The 19,556-nt window shown below is 43.9% G+C and overlaps 1 protein-coding gene and 1 long non-coding RNA gene across 8 annotated transcripts in view; one reads left to right on the plus strand and one right to left on the minus strand.

Moving 5' to 3' along the window:
• The window catches only part of LOC119177210 (uncharacterized), a 183,129-nt gene that overhangs the window by 117,033 nt on the left and 46,540 nt on the right, over nt 1–19,556 (plus strand). The window lies entirely within an intron of this gene.
• The window catches only part of Pkn (serine/threonine-protein kinase N), a 186,581-nt gene that overhangs the window by 58,600 nt on the left and 108,425 nt on the right, over nt 1–19,556 (minus strand). For all 7 annotated transcript variants that reach the window (XM_075878269.1, XM_037428622.2, XM_075878263.1 and 4 more), the window contains 3 exons: nt 12,073–12,200; nt 8,439–8,650; nt 5,439–5,508 (listed from right to left, as the gene is read on the minus strand). In XM_075878269.1, the coding sequence (XP_075734384.1) occupies nt 5,439–5,508; nt 8,439–8,650; nt 12,073–12,200 (410 nt within the window). The remainder of the gene's footprint in view (nt 1–5,438; nt 5,509–8,438; nt 8,651–12,072; nt 12,201–19,556) is intronic.

A 19,556-nucleotide genomic window follows, 5' to 3' on the forward strand; every position in this document is an offset into this window, starting at 1 on the left:
TAGGGGGAGACAGAAGGTTAGGTGGGTAGGTGAGATTAAGAAGTTTGTGGGTATAAATTGGCAGCAGCAAGCACAGGACCGAGTTTTTTCGAAAAGTTAATTCGAGCGCGAAAACTTGACACGATCACACACACGCACATTTCGTGCTCGAATTAACTTTTCGAAATGCTCTACCAACTAGCCCAACAACAAGTTCTTTTACAGGACGAGTTGACTGGCGAACTTGGGAGCAGCATTTGTCCTGCAGTGGACGTAGTCAGGCTGATGATTTTGATAATGATGCATTAAGCATCCTGCCATTAAGCATGCCTCTCAAAGGCCTTTACACAATAATTACAACAAGAACACCAAGGTGGTTTAGAAAAGCTGAACTTTCAACAAGCAAGCGGAAAAGATCGGGCACTGATGCTCATTGTAATCACACTACAACACCTATACTAAATTAATGTGGCATGCAACAGGTCTTTTTGTTTGTTTTAGAGTCGTGCAAATAGCGATATTTTGGGTGCAAAGGAAATTCGAATATTGAAGTACGAGTGAATCGACTTGAGTATTTTTCAAATAGTTGAAAGTGAAACTGCAAAAAAAAAAGTTGGCAGATCTTTAAGTATATTCTTATGAGATAGCAACATGAAAGTTTCTTTTTACTAGGTTGATGAAGCACCGGCAGGATGGTATTTCATAGCTGTCTTACCAAAAATGAGGCAACGCTGAGGCTGAATAGTATTAGTACATGATTAGGTGCAACCAACGTGTTGCTGGCAACACTTGACATGTGAAAGGCAAAGATGCTATTTCCTAAGCCACTCCTTATTTTTCAACTTCTGTTGAAGCCCAACTGATGTTGCAGACAAGGTTGAGCTTTCCTCAAGTTCCAAATCTGTTTCATGGAAACTTGAGGTGCTAAAAATCTTCAGCGTCCAGTTTTTTGTTAGAGTCCAATCTTTCAGACTTCCTGCCCAAATTCCAGGGCCAAAACGGCATTCATTGATTCCCCACCTCTGCCACATTTACCACCTCCATGTTGGAACCACTGTTTTATTGAGCGAATACATTTGCGACCGTACCAGAGCCTGCAAGGCAGCTTTGCTGCAATAGGAAACTGTGATAAGGTGAACCATTCGAAAATCTGAAGGGGCCACTCACTACAGACTGGACGCCTACGCAGGCAGATCGGCAAAGCCGAATTAACTGACTGACAAAAAATGAGGGAAGCACACGGCCACAATGAAGACACAATTACATACTTGGGCACCTGGTGCAACAAATTTGTCAACAGAAGAACAAACATCAAACAAAAGAAATAGTCCAAACAACAGAACTTCCAAAGGTGGATTCCTATTTGCTACATTTGAGGGATGCCAAAAGAGGACTTACCCATTGCTGATAAACGCAGAAAAACAACAGGAAACTGAGGACATCCATTGCGAAAGTAACAGCGAATGTGGAAGAACATCCCATGCAACTCGCCTCGGCGAACTGGTATAAATTTTGAGACTCCCTGGATGGCACCCTAGGTACAGCAAAGACATGGCACATCCTCAAAGCCATTCTCGACTCCACCAAAACTAAAGGAGAGAGACACAAGGCCCTCGAGTGATTACTGAACACCTAACCAGGCAGCCAACAAGACCTCGTCGATGTCATCAAGACCAAGTGCTATGGAGATCCTGCTCCCACAGAGGCATGTACAACATTTTATGTGGGACAACTGAACCCAACAATTGATGAACCTATTACTGAAAATCAATTGACAGCAGCCATTGCAGCCCCCGTAGCACGACGGCAGGCACAGAGAAAATCACAGACGCCATGATAAAAAACCTCAGTGTGAAGTGTATCTCTGCCCTCACGGCCTTTATCAACCAACATTGGAAGCAAGGCACTGGCAACCAACACTGGTAACAAATTCATAATTGCACTTTAAAACATTCGTTGTGGGCATTAGTTGACCCTCGCAAGGCTGTTCGACAAACTTCCCACGAGAAGCAGACGATCCACGCCCAGGAGCAGCGGCTGCTGCAGCACGATTGAGACCGGAGTCCACAAACTGACGTCATATGCGAAAGGGCGCCACTCCCAAGATTTTGAGGTCAATAGATTACAAAATACAGCCCGTTTTATAGATGCCGCCATGTATAGGAAAACGACTAAAGGAGCAGTGGCAGTACTATGCGACTGCCGAGGCCACGTTATCTCTGATGCATCAGTCCGCCCTCGTAAGATCACAGACACCAAAAAGCTGGCCATTGCATTTGCCATCCGCGAAGGCCTGGATGCAAACAAGCCACTGACAATACTCACAGACTCCCAGCAGGCCTGCAGGAACTTCCTGCAGGGCAGAATTGGTGCGCCTGCTGCGCATGTCTTGGCAGAAATAACAAAGGAAGACAAGGAAGACTCCGACATACAGACCGTCATGTGGATACCATGACACTCTGGCTTCATGGGTAACCTATTCGCCGACCAGGCATTTCGAGGCTTCGTACCCAACCAAGCACCCCTTACGTTGACTAAAGCAGACCCAAGGCCAGATGACCTCCAGTATGCCGCATTATTGAATTATTCCAGAGGCCAGCGCCTACTGTATCCCCCGCCTCACCAAAACCTTATGAGGGAGGAGGCCACTGCCTGGCGGAGACAAACGCCTACCCACACTGCATCGAATGCACCCCACATCTTACAGGGATGAATGCCCATGGTGTGGGACTACACCAACCCTGTACCACATTACAGGGAAGTGTACACTAAGCAACCTCCAACACAACAACATGAACACCGCGAGTGAGTAATGAGAGGCGCTGCTGTCTAGCTTGGCCCTCGACGACCAGATCAGGATCGTCCAGAGGGCAGAGCGGACGGCCAGAGCCAGTGGAGTGCTGAACTAAAGGCCCCGACCATCAAGAAAGCCCCTTCGGGGCAACCCACAGGAGATTTCCTTGCCTCTACAATAAAGTTTGTCATCACCATGTGGTTGTCTTCAAGCAGATAGACTGTAATGAAGCCTAAAAGGCAGCTTTGTTGCAATACATCTGAAGGAGTCACTTTTAATCGGACATTGACTGTGTCTGATAAGTTCAACCGTAGCAGAGAAGACAAACAGCTTTGCCACCATACGAATACGTAACAAGTGAAGCATATTAAACATATGAAGATATTGATTGATATGTGGGGTTTAACGTCGCAAAACCACCATATGATTATGAGTGAAATATGACAAAGACAGGCAATAATAATACCGCACTTGTGGTTTGTTCAAATGTCTATAATGAAATACAGAGGCATAAAGAAGAGGATAAATATGGTGCTACTACATGTACATGCAACAAAGTGGAACCTCAATACCAATTACTTAACTTCAATTAGTTTTATGACTATGGAGATCACCAGCAATGCTTTTACTGAATGATGTTACCCTTTTCATTAGATACAATAAAACACCACATTTGAATTATACAAGTCTTCTGTTTACTAAGTTGAGGCATTTGTTATTAGATCATTGCATGGCAATTAAAACAGCACCTGTTCAATCAGAGCAAAAATACTCTATTCATTACAGTGAAGTTCAATATGTTATGGATTTGTGGGGTTTAACGTCCCAAAACCACCATATGATTATGAGAGACGCCGTAGTGGAGGGCTCCGGAAATTTCGACCATCTGGGGTTCTTTAACGTGCACCCAAATCCGAGCACAAGGGCCTACAACATTTCCGTCTCCATCGAAAATGCAGCCGCCGCAGCCGGGATTCGATCCCGCGGCCTGCGGGTCAGCAGCCGAGTACCTTAGCCACTAGACCACTGCGGCGGGGCTCTGAAGAGATAGCTTTCGGTTGGATGTTGAATGTATTGGTTTTTGGAAAGTTCAAACGGTTAGAATAGTAAAAATTCCAGCACGAATATAATAGCAAACACTATTAGAAAAATATTCCGAACTTCGGATATTCGCCCACCCCTAATGTTTTTATTGTTACCAGAGAAGGAGTGCATTAGAGGTGGTCAGCTTATATACAAATATATTTACTTTTTCCAACGCATCCAACTGTTTTATGAGTAAGGTAATTCCGGCATTGAAATGATAGTGTTGCAAACTGAAAGTTGTGAATACACAATCACTCAGTTAATACAAATCGGCAAACCTATCTTCAGACCTGGAAATTTAGTGCAACCTCTTAAAGCATGACAGTGGCTCAAATATGGCAACATGGTTGCATATAGACATTTTTGCACAGCCCTGCGCAGCTTTCTTCCTGGCCAGTTGTGAAGTCAAGATATTCCTTTACAGTGTGCTAAATACATTTTTATGCCATCCCTCAATTATTTGATATTTGGAGCAATCCCATTTTAGTCGGGGTAATTCCCCAGTTACTTTAGATTGTCTTTCTATTAGTATACATGCACAATTTCTATTTCCTGTGTGTTCAAACTACAATGCACTCTATATATGTGAGTGTCTCATAACAAACATACTATACTACTACAAAGATGGAAGTGACTTTATACATTTTGGAGCACATTTAGGAGCAGGAAAAGTCCTACTTTGGAGCAGCCATAAGACTTTTCGGAGCAAAAAAAAAAAAAAAATGCTAGATTAGAGCAGCTACTAGTATTTTAGGACCAGATATTTTATTTGCCATGCCATTAATTGGAGTTCAGAGCATTGTCGAAGCATCTCGTAAATATTTTTTATTATGAGATATATTTACCAGACAACAGTCAAAGTAAATTTCATGAAGAAAAACAATGGGAGGTTGTCAAAAATGTGCTGTGAAATGAGCTACAATTTGAAATACTATTATTTGGGGCAGAAATCAAATTAGACTGGAAAAGCTAAGCACCACATTTTAGAATTAACCATAGTCCATTATAAGTGTTGCCAAATGAGCAGTAGATAACAGGTATGAGATAAAAGCAATCCGGTTCATTTTCACATTCACCACACTAGCCTGCATGCCTAGCTGAGGAAAAAAAACCGTACCGAATGACTTATATGACCAATATTACAGTTTTGTCGCACAAATGGGACCAGAGCCGATAATTCTACACATTAGTAGCACAGTGGAATGAAAGTACACCGATTTTTTGAAGTTTCTTAAGGACTTGTGAGCAGATCAAAGAGTGAACGTTTGTTACTCTCATTCTTTCAGTGTCATTTCGGAGCCGCATTGCGAACATTTCTCTTTTGGAGCAGCACTTCCATCACTGCTACTGAAATATTTGCATAGCTTTAGTAAATAAGTTACGTTAATGCCTACAACAAAAAATACCCACAATTACAAGTCCTTGTAGAACCCAAGCTTTTAAGCATCATGTCCACCTTTACTTTTCAAAATTTCAAAAATAGAAATATTTACCACTAAGTAAAAAAAAAAACTTGATTCTGATGAAGCATTTCCAGACAGAGCAATGCTTAAAGATAAGAAATCTTGGCTCACATCACCTTTCCAAAGTGTCCTCGCCCCAGCACACTTATAAATTCAAAATCATCAAGAGTCAAAGATCCCTGGACACTGAAAAGAAAAGAAAAGTGTACTTATCACGTTTACATCAATCCTCAACAATTATACGTATTATATCTCAAGTTGCTAGCATACCAACTGACGTTTGACTTTTCTCAACTTAGCGTTCAGGCTATAAAACCATTAGTACTTGTCTAAATAAGGATATTTGTCTCAATAAAAAATACACTTTCAAACATCAACTGCCCTATCCTTCCAATGTCACAAGTCTTGGAGCATTGAACTTCAAGAACGCTAATCTCCACTATCAGGATATAATATACACAAGTATGATGCATTTGCTGCAAGCCTTTCTTTGTAGTGGGCAGTGGAACCTTCACAGAATTACTTGACATTTCAAAACTTCAAGTCTGCGGAGCACCATATAATATGAACTTCAATGAAGTGACATTTCACTGCTAACACGAGGCAAGAAGTTATAAAAAGTTATATTTAATTTTATTGAGCATTCATCATATTTTTAAAATCTCTGTTACCATATTTTTCAGAATACAGTCAAACCGCGGATATACCGAACTCACGATAAACTGAACTCGTAACGGACACGAAATAGTTCGATGTATCAATAATTCGAAATACAAAATACAGTGTAGACAGACCGCTTATAAAGTAACCGCGGAGTAGTGAATATCCACACCGAAAGCAGTACCCCACTTGCACAAAAAATGACGGGCATGAAGCCTCGCGTATTCAAGAATCGAAACATGCAATCAAGTCGTGGTGCTTACACCTATTTAAATTTCCAAATGTTGAAAAAAAAAAATAGTCTATAGACATGCGTTGCCAACGACAGGAATGGAAAAAAGAAAAAAAGTGGGGTGGTCTAACAAATATAAAGCACCATCGCAAAAATTCAGAGACTACTTCTCAGACCACCCCGTTTATGTGCAAATCAAGTCCAGAATTTCACGCGATGAAAGATGTCAAGCGTTCGATTTCATGGGTGCGCATACAAATTCAAGACATGGCCATCTAATCGCGAACCCCTATTCGAGCGCTACAAGTGCCAACATCGTCTTCACCAATGATGAGTATCCCTTTCAGTCAAGTGAAGCGACCGCAAAGAGTTCCATTGATTCCACACCAAACCGCAACTTGGCACGCGACCACTACCGAAATGCGGCGCCGATTAAGCCTAGCCTGCTGTTCGGTATGTCGTCGTGGGAAGTTTGTACATGAAGATCCGGTGTCGAAAAGATCGCACTCAAGCACAGTTCAGGGGTGGAAGCAGCTTTGGAAGCAGGAATAATGTGGCTTTGGAGCAGTAAAAAGGGAGTTTTGGAGCAGCTCTGGAGCAGCAAAAGGTGTGTTTTGGAGCGGATTTCTCAGGCCACACATCATTGTTAATTAGAATTTTTGATTTCTGCTAAACAAAAAAAAATGTCAGTAGTTTTTACTAATCATTCAATGCTAATCAACCGACCAGACTTATTCGAAATTCATATATATTAAACCTTACAACATGAAAGATGAAAGCGCAGCTACTCAAAAAAAAAAAAAAAAAAAAAAAAAAAAAAAAAAAAAAAAAACATTAGCGGCGCTTTGGACAGCTACTGGACCTCTGATGGATAAAAAAAACTTGATGTTAAAATGTTGCAATGTTCAAATTGTGATTAAAATACTGCATCCAACATGACAGCAACTCAAGACTAGAGATTAGCTAATATAATGAAAGTTACCTTCATACTAAACCAATAGCGGTCTACAAAAAAAAATGTAAAAAAACTTATGTTCCGGTCATTGAAGTGCCACAGCTGACATGAGAACCACGAGAAAATTTAGATGCGCTCACCGTGCCATTGCTAGGCAATCAAATGAATTTTTTTATTACGATAGGAATTATATGGACACTCCACGGGTTTTCGCCGTTGCCACCATGTTCCAATTGAAGTTTGTAACATTCTCTGTGCATCGTAGCACAGTCTACTGACGTGTAAAATTGTGCAAGCTGGGGTGATGAGCACTGCTCAAGCAGTTTAAACGAGACAGCCGTTCTTCGTCGCTCTCAGAGGGTGCACGTGTTTGCATCCCACCGTGTATTAGAACAGCCGTCAAATACTCAAGCAGAGAGGAAACATACCACCCGTTTTGAACAAGCATGAAAAGATGCCGGGGAAAAGGGGGTTGCTCGAGCAGCAGCTGTGCATTTTAATCTAATCAAGGGCTTGGTTGTGATAGCTGGCGCATGTAATATCTGCAAGCATTAGCGCACGCCTCGTAAACCGTTCTACGTGGTGTACTCTCAATGGAAAGAGATTGTGCGATAAGAGCATTTTTCCCTGGAGCAGACATACTTATTCTCTTACACTAGCGTTTTGTGAACTTGTGAGCTTGACGACGCTAGTTTGGAGGTCCCTATCTTAGTGACGTCCGTTTTGAAGAATTCGTCACAGTGGATAGCAATGTCCATAAATTCCGTCCACTAAAGGACACCAAAATTGTGTAGATAGTTTGGTTAAAGGACAACAACGACGACGTCAGAAACGAACCGCCTCAGCTACCAATGTTGCTGAAGGCATTGATCTTGCGCAGCTGGCAACCGACTTATGCGACACCAAAGCATTTCCACATGTGTACTGCTGGGAAAACTCGCTAGCCACGGCCACGTTCGGCAAGAGAACACTTAGAGAACTGTCAGGTTTGAAGCAATAAATGTGCGTTTTTGTTCACTTTGCTTAAGTGGAAGTTCGTTATTTCAAATTTTTTTGCGGTTCCTGTAAACTTCGTATCAATGGGAGTCGACTGCACTCTGTTTTTGTGTTTGACAAAGCAAAACTGCCAAAAAAAACCCATAAAAAATATGCTTCAAGAAGTGTATTTCTGCAGCAAAGACTGAATAAGTATTAAATTTTTATTCAGTTCACCTAACTAACAGAGAAAATGTTTTCAAAACCCACATCTTTTATTACACGATAGCTCACCTTTCAACAACAGTCACTGTTGTTGTAGTTGTAACCTGCACAGACTCGGAAAGTCTGTTTACTTCTTCCTCTTCATCAGGAGCCAGTTCAACTATGGGCTCAGGACTCGGTGAATGGCCACTGGTTATTGTGTTGGAGGCAGGCTGTGCCTTTTGCTCCACTGCCATTGGCGACGTCTCTTGTTGTAAAAAGTCGAACTCTCCTAGTGCAGTCTGTGAAAAACGTGAAGTAGCCATTCAACCTCCAGAACAAATATTTTATGCTTTATGATCGATATTTCAGCAAGAAAGCTTCTAACAACTCGAAGGATCACTCACCGCACAGCAAGATTTCTCTAAACTATGGGGTGAGACGGCTGAGAGTGACTTGGAAGAAGTTTTAGGAACAGCGAATTTTCAATTTGAGAGTAGACGAACCTTGCTTTAGAGCGGTTAGCGACATTAGGTACGTTGTCCAAGGAGCTTGAAAAAACTAATTTTTAGCGACGTGGGGGCACAAGTGCATATTTTAATAGGCTTACAATACACATAACACTGAAACATACTTTGAATGAAGTTTTTGAACAGATTATCGCCAGACATGACCTGCATTACCTTTTTACACGCTACGGGACCTATTTGGTCTTTATCACAAACATCTGAAAGAATATTTAAAAGACATTTGCAAACTAGGTGGGCCTTCCCTTAAGACCAGCGACATAAATGATCAAATCCCTGCATTGACTTTTTGTACGTCTGCTTATCTATCTGGTCAGCTGCGTGGTTGGCATAACACCAAGTGCACACAGCAACCTTTTAATAAACAGCAAAAGCGCGCTGAACTGCCATTTTTGGCCACCTCACACGGGACCATTTTCAAGAGTGCGGTGCGGGAGCCAACCAAGCTCACCGCACCGGCTATTTAGTAAAGCGCATGCATATGGCACTAAGAATAAGCGAATCATACTAGGTGATAACGTCGCTCGACGCGTGTAACCATGTGTTATTATTACTGCGCACGTTGGCTTGTTCTATTTTCTTTAATATAGAAGGCCACTCGAGCTCCCCATAATACAGATTTGCATTTGCTACTCCCGCCCCTTCGCGAATCACGTAGAGCACTCGCACCGCTCAGCGCAGGTGAGCAATTTATCCACGCAAGCGAAACGTCGAACGTACAGAGGACGGATTGTTGTGAAGGAAAAAAGGAAGGGAGAGAAAAAGAAACAAGAAAGATTGATGATTGATCGATATGTGGGGTTTAACGTCGCAAAACCACCATATGATTATGAGAGACGCTGTAGAGGAGGGCTCCGGAAATTTCGACCACCTGGGGTTCTTTAAAAGCGCACCCAAATCTGAGCACAAGGGCCTACAACATTTCCGCTTCTATCGGAAATGCAGGCGCCGCAGCCGGGATTCGATCCCGCAACCTACGGGTCAGTAGCAGAGTACCTTAGCCACTAGACCACCGCGATGGGCAGAAACAAGAAAGAAAAATGAAAAAAAAAAAAAGACGCATGCCAGTCACACTGCTGAACAGACGTCAACCGAAACACCCGTCGAACAAAAAGCTAAACCTAAAAGCTCGTATAGCCTAGAGCCGACACACAGTGATGCCTCTTAACTCTTTCGCTACGGATCCATAGGCCATCACAGAGTTCCGATGACTTCGAATCTCCCACAAAAATTAAAAACTCACGTTCTACGGACACGTAACGCCATCTAGCCTAAGCTTGGACAACCAATTTTCCACTCTCAGCTCTCTTGGTTTACATTTCGCCCGCCAAGCCGCGCCCGCGTGCGCACTTTGAACGTAATGTGGTTTCGTTTTACGTGAGAATGGCCGCCCCTGCCCGCCGTGCGCTGCGACAGCTGATTGCTGTTGCAAGCACTTCAGCCGCTTCCACCGACAATCTTTTCGATCAGAGTAATGCAGACGACTAGAGTGACGATGTGTAAGCTTCAGATTCGAGTTCCGACGATGACACTCAAGACCAGACGCCTTAGACTTAGACAAGTACTACCAGGTAAGTTTCGTTTTTGACTTCGCGCTGCATATAAAGAAAAAAACGCACTTGATATTTGACGACAACGGTATCCTTTCTTTGCTTAGGGTCTCAACAACGTACGGCAAGCATGTTTTGCCAAATGCAGCACGCCGTATCAAGTTTTCACCCGCAAGACAGCCTGGTGCCCATCTTGCACCAGTGCTACGAAGTGACGTGCGTCGCTTCTCAAGGGCGCTTGATTTTTGTCCTTTTGTTTTTAATGACGGAAGTGCTCTAGACGTTATGTGATAACACAAACAAGTACGCCTGCATGCGTATTTTAGACAGGCAAACCTACGCTCACCAAGACAGCTCCTGGGAAGAGGTAATACCACTTGAGATGCTGAGGTTCATCGGACTTATCCTCAACATGGGTGTTGTTGATGTACCATGGCTCCATATGCACTGGCGGACGACGGGAATATTTTCAGGCCTTCTCCCACCAAATATTATGAAACGGGACCGATTCTTTGCACTGTTAGCTTTCCTAAGCGTAACTTTCTTAAGATCTTGCGGCTGCAGCATCTGATGGGAAGACTGCCATTCTTGGCCACCTTACACGGGACCATTTTCAAGAGTGCGGCGCGGGCCGCACCGTAACCGGCTACGCATGCCGCTCGGTTAGGGTGGCTTTTCACTAAGCGACAGAGGCGCCAAAACACAGAGCCCAACGAGTAGAAATGGCAAGCTCAATACACGGCGGCACATTTTTGTGGGGTCACACATACTAACAACAGTCCAGAGGAGATTTTGATGGCACCATTTTAGCCTTCGTCATCAAAAAGGAGCAAAGTAAGAAACACACTTGGGCGCATCTTATTTTCTCGGTATTCCTGGTGCTTCTCGGAAAATCATGTAGTGAACTCAGCCTTTTTTTCCCCATTGAAGCTGAGGTTGGCATCACAATTCTTGCTTTTGAGGTTGTTTTGGAGCAGTTCAGCGCAGTTTCGAGATTTTTATGCTTTTGGAGCAGCTTGGCGCAAGAAGACGGAAACTTATCAAAAATGCGCAATATGCGCAGCTGTCTCACCCATGCTTTAGTAAACTGAGAAAGTTACCAAGTTAATCGGCATATATAAAAATACTCTGGAATAAAGAGCTGTGTGCATGCAGTACAGGAAGAATGGAACACAATTGAACAAAAGTTATGTTACATTTGTGGGTGAAATCATGGCTTATTGACTAAAGCAAACTGCATCACTACTAAGAATGATCCAGCTGCATTTTGCATCACTGCCTTTTTGTTGTGTAAATAAAAACAGAGTAAGGCTGGAGTACATTGCCGTACAACTAGGGCCTAGCAAGGCATCTTTTGAATCTACCGATTATCTTTGCCACTGCATTCACCTTTATTTCACAGCCATTTGGTTTAAGTCAGATCCGACACACTATGAATTTATGATCACAGGGCCATTTCCCTGTGGATAGTGTTATTGCATAAACTATTTTCGTTGATGCAAATGATAACCAAACTGAAGCCCCTCACATAGACACTTGGTAGAATATAGGCAGCCACGCTCTTTCCATCGACAATTTTGGAACGCAATATGAGGCAACTTACAGTGGCACGCCTGAAAAGTAATTATGCAATAAAATGGGGATTACCTGAACATCAACTTCCAGTGATGTCTGAAGTGTTGACAATGGAGTCAATGTGTCAGCTTCATTGCCGTCTTCAAAGTTGAGCTTGGTAACCACTAGACTGTCAAGCTCAGGAGTTGCGGAAACACGAGCTGCAAAAAGGAAGGCAAGAAAGCAAACTACCGTATTTACTCAAATGTAATGCAACCAAGATTGTAACACCAGAAGCGGCTTTTCAGTGCCGAAAAAAAAAAAAAAAACACAAATGTGACCTGAGTAAAGCAGGGAAAAAAAGTACGTTTATTTGCTGCACATGGTAGTGTCAAAGACATCCCAGTTTCTAAATACAGTTACACCTGCTTATAACGAACTTCCATATAACAAATTCCTCGATATAACGAAGTTTCTCCTTCCTCATCGCTGCTCCATAGAAGCACATGTATTCGCGATCTCTATGTAACAAAGTAACAGTGGGAGAACCTTGATATAACGAATTTCCCCCACAGACAATCTAGAAATTTTGCTACACATTTTGGTACAAGCATGCAGGCGGGCCTTCACCCCACGTGCTGGCATTGTCGCCGTTCTGCCTGCTAAGGGCGCATGCGTGGGTGTGCCCCCTCCCCTCACTCCAAACAAGAAAACTACTTTTGCACGCTGGCAGTGCCATGCCTTTAATTCTTTCTCTTCACATACGTGGGGCCGCGCTGCATACAGAGAGTGATTTACCGATTAGTTTTCTGCGGTATCTGTGTCTGTCTCGTTCGCTCTTCGTTTTCGACGTCGTGCGCGCGTGCATAGTTAAACTGCGCGCCATAGTGAGGCAACCGGCAACGTTAAGATTTGCTTTTCTTTATTACGATAACAATTATTTGACAGTAACGGCTGGTTTTTTGCCATCACTGCAGTCATTCACCTCATGTATATGTATCTACAAATAAAGCTCAAGAAAAAAAAAAAAGCCACCGGCGCGCTTATCTCCCACGTGTGAGGGGGTAGATGCTTGTATGCGTGCACTTATCCTTCGATGGGGAGAATCGCGCGCCTTCAACTTTGACCGAAATGATGATTGATTGGTATGTGGGGTTTAACGTCCCAAAACCACCATATGATTATGAGAGACGCTGTAGAGGAGGGCTCCGTAAATTTCGACCACCTGGGGTTCTTTAAAGCGCACCCAAATCTGAGCACAAGGGCCTACAACATTTCCACTTCTATCGGAAATGCAGACGCCGCAGCCGGGATTCCATCTCGCGACCGTACCTTAGCCACTAGACCACTGCAGCGGGGAGACTTTGACCGGAACGACTGCGTTTCAGTAGATGGGCGCAAAAAGATCACTTCACTCGCAGGACAGGCGCCGTTTGCGAAAACAGTGAGCTTTTTAAACTCGGCGAAGTAAACAACTCAGACACTTGTTAGTTCGCACTAGTACCTGTACCTATGAAAATGTTTTGTAATCGTTTTTGTTTTAAACAGCGCGTCAAGTGGTAAACATACTTCGCTCTCGTCCTGTGTATGTTGTTTTCGTGCATCATTTGTGTGTGAGCAGCGCGCTGCATGTTTCGATCTACTTGCCGTTTTCAGCGTTACATTCTAAGTTGTTGCTATCGCATTCATTACTTCGCCCTTCCTGCAAAACTGTGACTTTTCTTAATTTCGGACAACTTAATTTAGATTGCTTAAAGCGAGTCCCATAGTTGTACAGGTTTTTCGTTTTGGATTCGTGTATACGTGTTTCACCAATGACAGCATTATTGGTGACGCCATCATTTCGGATTTCTATGTTAGCGCTGTCGTCACCGTTAAAAGTTGTTCCAAACCCATTTCATGGGGTGTATCCAGCCATAAGTTAGTCTTTTTGAATAAAAGCAGGGCCCAGAATGCTTTTCTTGTTTGAATTTCCATTCAAGTAGCTTTCTACATTTTTCTGATTGATTTGTGGGGTTTAACGTCCCAAAACCACTATTTGATTATGAGAGACGCCGTAGTGAAGGGCTCCGGAAATTTCGACCACCTGGTGTTGTTCGTTACCGTGCGTTCAAATCCGAGCACACGGGCCTGCAACGTTTCCGCCTTTATCGGAAATGCAGCCCCCGCAGTCTGGATTCGATCCCGCGACCTGTGGGCCGGCAGCGGAGTACCTCAGCCACCAGACCACCGCGGTGGGGCAACACACAGCTTCTTCTCTGCCTGTGACTACCTTAGGCAAAGTAAGCTAGATAACGAGGGAGAATGAAAATATTTTGCGAGTGTCAGTAATACAAGCTAAGAGCAGTGCCAATAAAGGTGGAAATCAATTTACACCGCCTTTGCAGTGAAGTGCCGATAAAGATAAAAGTCAAGCTTTGCACGCCTCCATTGTGATAATCAGGAGACATTGCCACAAAGGACATTGCCCATCCGCCCTGCCAGAGACCACCAGATGTGCTGATGCAAAAATCAGTTCTGTTCATATTTCTGTAAAAAAGGCAGCACAATAATTTCTAACGAAGTCCTAGAAGCTGGCAGCACCTCCCAGTGCGGATGCATCGTCATTGCAGTATGAAATTTCAAGCGAAGGGTGAAAAACGTACACGTTCGGCACAGACACTGCGGGACAAAAACCACCACCGTACATGTTCAGCAAAAACATGTTAAGGGCAGGGTGTCTACGAATTTGATATTACTGAATTCCCCAACTTCTCCAGGTTTTCCATGATGATTAAAAGCAAATTCTATGACCGCCATGTCTGCTTGCAAAACTCTGTGCACTGGAAACAAAACCTCGAGTGCTAAAAAAAAAAAATCAGGAGCTCCATATAAAACATCATATTTACCAGACACACTCGGAATGTTCTGAGCACGTGCGGTAAATGTGAAAAAATATGTACATCTGGCCAAAATAAAACCCCCGAGCCAGGCAGTGAGCAAGTCAACTGTTTGATGTTTGGAAGAACCACAAAGAAACCACACACCACAGACCCAGACTAAAGAAAACTTTTTTGTAACATGTGCCAACTGCAGTTTACTCTATTAACCAGAATGAATAGGAACCATAGATAAAGGCTTGAAGGAGCCTGCAATGGTCCAACATCGCAGTCAAAGCTGCTAGGAAACGTAGAAGTGGTGCCATCTCGCAGCATCCGTGCAAAATGAGGACACGGGAGTCTGGCCGGTTCTGCCATTGGAGTGTAATCTAGTTTACTATAATGATTGTAGGCCACACCACTTAGGATGTGGATTGGATTGAATCGAATTGGGTCGACCTGAAATGCTGTATTTACCGACTCTGCTATTTAGGACGTGGATTGGATTTGATCCAGTTTAACCTAGATTGCTGTATTTACACAATTGATTTGCATACCTGCCTAATTTGCGGATCTCTAAAATATACTTTTCTGCAAAAAAAAAAAAAAAACCATGAATAACTACTACTTGCGTATTGCATGTATCTTGCCTTGACAAGGAGTAATGACAATTTTGAAAGAACAGAGCCGCACTATAAAATTTTCTTTCTTTTTCCAACAAGCACATGCATGCTTGTATTTTGTGTCTATGGGCTCTGATGCTTGAAGTGCAACCTAAGTCCTCGGACAGCTGCAATGAAAGCTGAGGATGGCGTTTAAAGCGCAGACGTTTGAATATGAGGTGGCAAGAAGGAATCTGTCAAGGTGCAACAGCTACCTTAATTCCACACCTGAATCACGTATGTCGACATGTTACCTTGATTTACGTACTCTTCTGTGGATGTCACGCTAAAAAATAATTGCAGATTCATTTACACAAGTGCTACCCTTGAAACACAAGCCACCAGCAATAAGTGTATAGCCAAGGCAAGCTTCTTCTGATGGCAGTTCTAGCCTAGAAAAACCAGACTGTCTTCAAACTTAGCCGAAATTGTGGCTTAGACAAACATGCACAAATTTAAAGACGCGAGTAATGTTGTGGTTAAAAAGACAGACAGGCCGTGTGATATGTAGAAGCAACACACATCAAAATAGTGCATATACCAACGTGGAAGCTAAGGAATGCTTTAGCCAATGTGAAGGACAAGCTGGAAGATTTACTTTTTCTTGTTATGCCATAGGCCGCCAAAATTGTGACAACCAGTACTTCGGTGAAACTGGTGATTTCAAGAAAAGAGTTAAACACAAATATGACGCCATGGAAAAACACGTGGCCTCCAGTGTCCTTGCTGAACAGGCGGAATCCACAAACCGTCTAATAGAGAGTTTTAGTGCTGGGTACGCATTCTCTTGGGGCGCTGCGGGCTTGGGAGTGCGCGGCGTTGCGTACCCAATCCATACCCAACCGGAATGCCTTATAGCAGTGCGCACGCAAATGTGAGCCGCATGAAGGTCACATGTACTCGCAGTGCCATATCGTCTTGTTGCGTAAGTATTGTTTAATTATTTTTGCGATTTAAAATGTTAAATTAAACATCACAAGACTTTTTTTTATCGTCCACAGTATCATGGTATAGGCAAAAAGGTGAAAAATGCAAAAAATACAAGGTAACTGTAACGATGATGTCGACATCTTGTGACACTTCGTCCAACCACAGTCATGAGCACGTTGGCTTACGCGTAATATTTTCGAGGTGAAAATTACTAAAAAGATAACTCATTTGTAATAACGCCGTTGTGTGGTTTTTGCACGAGACGTACAATGCACAATGTTTCTGCAATAATAGTTTTGTGATTGCCTGGTTCACTATGACCCCGCTAGATGGTGCCACCTATTCAGCTGGTCGGGGCTCGCACGTTTTTGGTTTCTATGTTCTAGGCCATTCAAGCTTTGGTAATCTGGCTGAAACAATTTAATCACTATTGATCCACCGCCAGTGAAGGTCAGTGTGAAGTGTGGCTCGCCGTAAAGGTGAGTGACATCCCGGTTAACATGATGCGCCAGCACGTGTGCCAGGGCAGCTTACCGTAATTACTCGAATCTAACGCGCACCTTTTTTCCGGTTAAGCGAGTTCATAAATCGCATGCGCGTTAGAATCGAGTACGAACAAAAAAATTACGGTCAATCTATTGCCATCGGCAAATCTAAAATGGCCGCCCCCTACGTGCGTCGGCACAGAGGAACGGCATAGCGCATCGGCCATTTCTGCCTATGTGTTTCCCATGTGCGGCACTTTGTACGTGTGCTGAGGAGTTCATCATCTAGTAGTGCATTTGAATCGACGGCGTGGATGGGCCGACTACGAAAACTCGAGTGCACCACGATGCCGCTTTTAAAAGAAAAGTCATCGCGTGTGCAGAAACGGACGGAAATCGGGTCGCATCGCGGTCGTTCGGAGTTCCCGAAACGTGCGTGCGGGACCGGCGGAAACAAAAGCAGAAGATTGTCGACAGCAAAACTTCACGCAAACGCTTCTGCTGACCACACCGGGGTCGGTTTCCGCAAATTAAAGAGCTGCTCGGCGAGTATGTGCTTGAGCAGCGAGTCGCACAGCGGCCCGCGACGACAGAACTGCTCCAAGTGCGGGCTATGCAATTAGTCTTAGAAAAAAGTCTAATGCGGAGCCAGTTTAAAGCGAGCAGGTGCTGGCTAACTAACTTTATGAAGAGGAAAGGCTTTTTCCTCCGAAGGAGAACATGCATATGCGAAAAGTTTTGCGGAGGAGTACGATGAAAAGCTTCACAGTTTTCAGAGGTTCGTCCGAAACTTGCGGCGCAACAACGGCTACCTGCTTGGGCGAATCGGGAATACCGATCAGACGCCTCTTTACTTCGACATGCCTGGCACCACAACCGTCGAGAAGAAGGGGGCGAAGCAAGTTCGCGTGCTGACATCGGTCCACGGTAAAACTACAGTGACGGCAATGGTCTGTTACACGTCAGATGGGCACAAGCTTCGCCCGTACATCATATTTAAATGGAAGACGCTCTCGAAAGGAGTCGTTTTTTCGAGTGGTGTGATTGTGCGGGCCAGCGAGAGAAATGGGTGCGCGTTGCAATTGATGTCTTACGTTTTTTTTTTTTTTCGCGGTGGAAATCGGGTGCGCGTTACAATCGAGGGCGCGGTAGAATCGAGTAAATACGGTATCTCCGCTAGGAGGCCAGTGGCGGCAGCGTTGTTTATAGCCGCGCGGACGCATGGCCCCATCGCCCCAGCGATCTTGCGACGCATCTGTTTGGGGTTTCGCGCATGCGCAATACCGCCGCCCCAACGTCCTGGGTACACAAGCCGCTTGGGTACCCAGCACTAAAACTCCCTATACTGGTCAAACACGTGTGCTCCACACACACACACACACACACACACACACAAAAAAAACGCATCTTCCCAAGGCGGGGGGGGGGAATTGAGTAAATGTGTCACAGAGTGGTGGGGGTATCGCTTGAATGTTGCGTAATTGGGTATGGTTTGGGAATGCTAAATTCTTACTGCAAACATATGTACAAGAGAAACATTAAACATGTACGCAAGGTAAGGCAAAAGGAGACTCGTATGTGTCCTGACGAGGCCTTTCCCCCGGACTTGCATGTCTGACAGCAGGAACAGAAGTCAGCAACAAAAGCAGGAAAAACATGTCAACAAATAGAAATAGTTACTTCTTATTATCAAAATAAAATAAATCAAAATAAAAAAAGCACTGTTGGCACGAGGTGCGATCATGCGGCACCAGGCGCGAGACTCAAGCGTGCAGTAGGGGTGTAGAAACCACTGCCAACGCCGAATTTGCAAGTAGGTTTGACTATAAAATGTTTTGCACTTAAAAAGAAGCTTGCATCTAGCCCGCACCTGGAATGCAGATACAGACGACTGTGCATACGCTGAACAAGAGTGATGGGGCGCTTCCTACAATGCACTCTCGCTGCTTACGTCGCGTATTCAGGCGTACTTAAGTACGCTGTGCCTTTCTTATTTTATTGTGAACACGGCTCTCTCCCATATTGGGTGCCGAAACATCAGTTAACTCCGTGGGTTGGTGTATCCTTTCATGTTCACACTCAGACGCAACAGTTATGCACTGCTTTTTTTTTTTTTTCCACACATTTTCTAGCAGCTCACTGTATTTGCAGTTGCAAGAGCGACTATTTAAGCTTTGATCAATGGTAATGCCGAGTTTTGTGACGGCCGTACAGAACTGCTGTCAGTTTCCATGACCTGGTCAGGATTTTCAGAAATTCCTTGACTTTTCCAGAAGGGTCAATCTAAATTCCCCGACTTTTCCAGGTTGTCTAGGTTGGTAGACACCCTGAAGGGTGAACTGTGAAACAGTGTCATGTGACCTGCCTCACAAACCCAGACTAAGGAAAACTTTTTTGTAACATGTGCCAACCGCAGTTAACTCCATTTAACAGAAATTTAACAGAGCTGACAGACCCTGCAAGCGAGCACTCCACTCTGGCATAAAGCGAAACTTCCAAATCCACACATGGAACAAAACCTATGTCTTTGCAACAAGACGAAAGCTGAAGTTTTATCTTTCAGGTGCCAAATTGCCCAGAATACCTCGTGTGTACAGTGAAATACCGTTATAACGAACTTCAGATCAACGAATTTTTCGAAA

Source organism: Rhipicephalus microplus, chromosome X (genome assembly GCF_043290135.1).
Source record: "Rhipicephalus microplus isolate Deutch F79 chromosome X, USDA_Rmic, whole genome shotgun sequence".
In the NCBI taxonomy this organism is placed as follows: domain Eukaryota; kingdom Metazoa; phylum Arthropoda; class Arachnida; order Ixodida; family Ixodidae; genus Rhipicephalus; species Rhipicephalus microplus.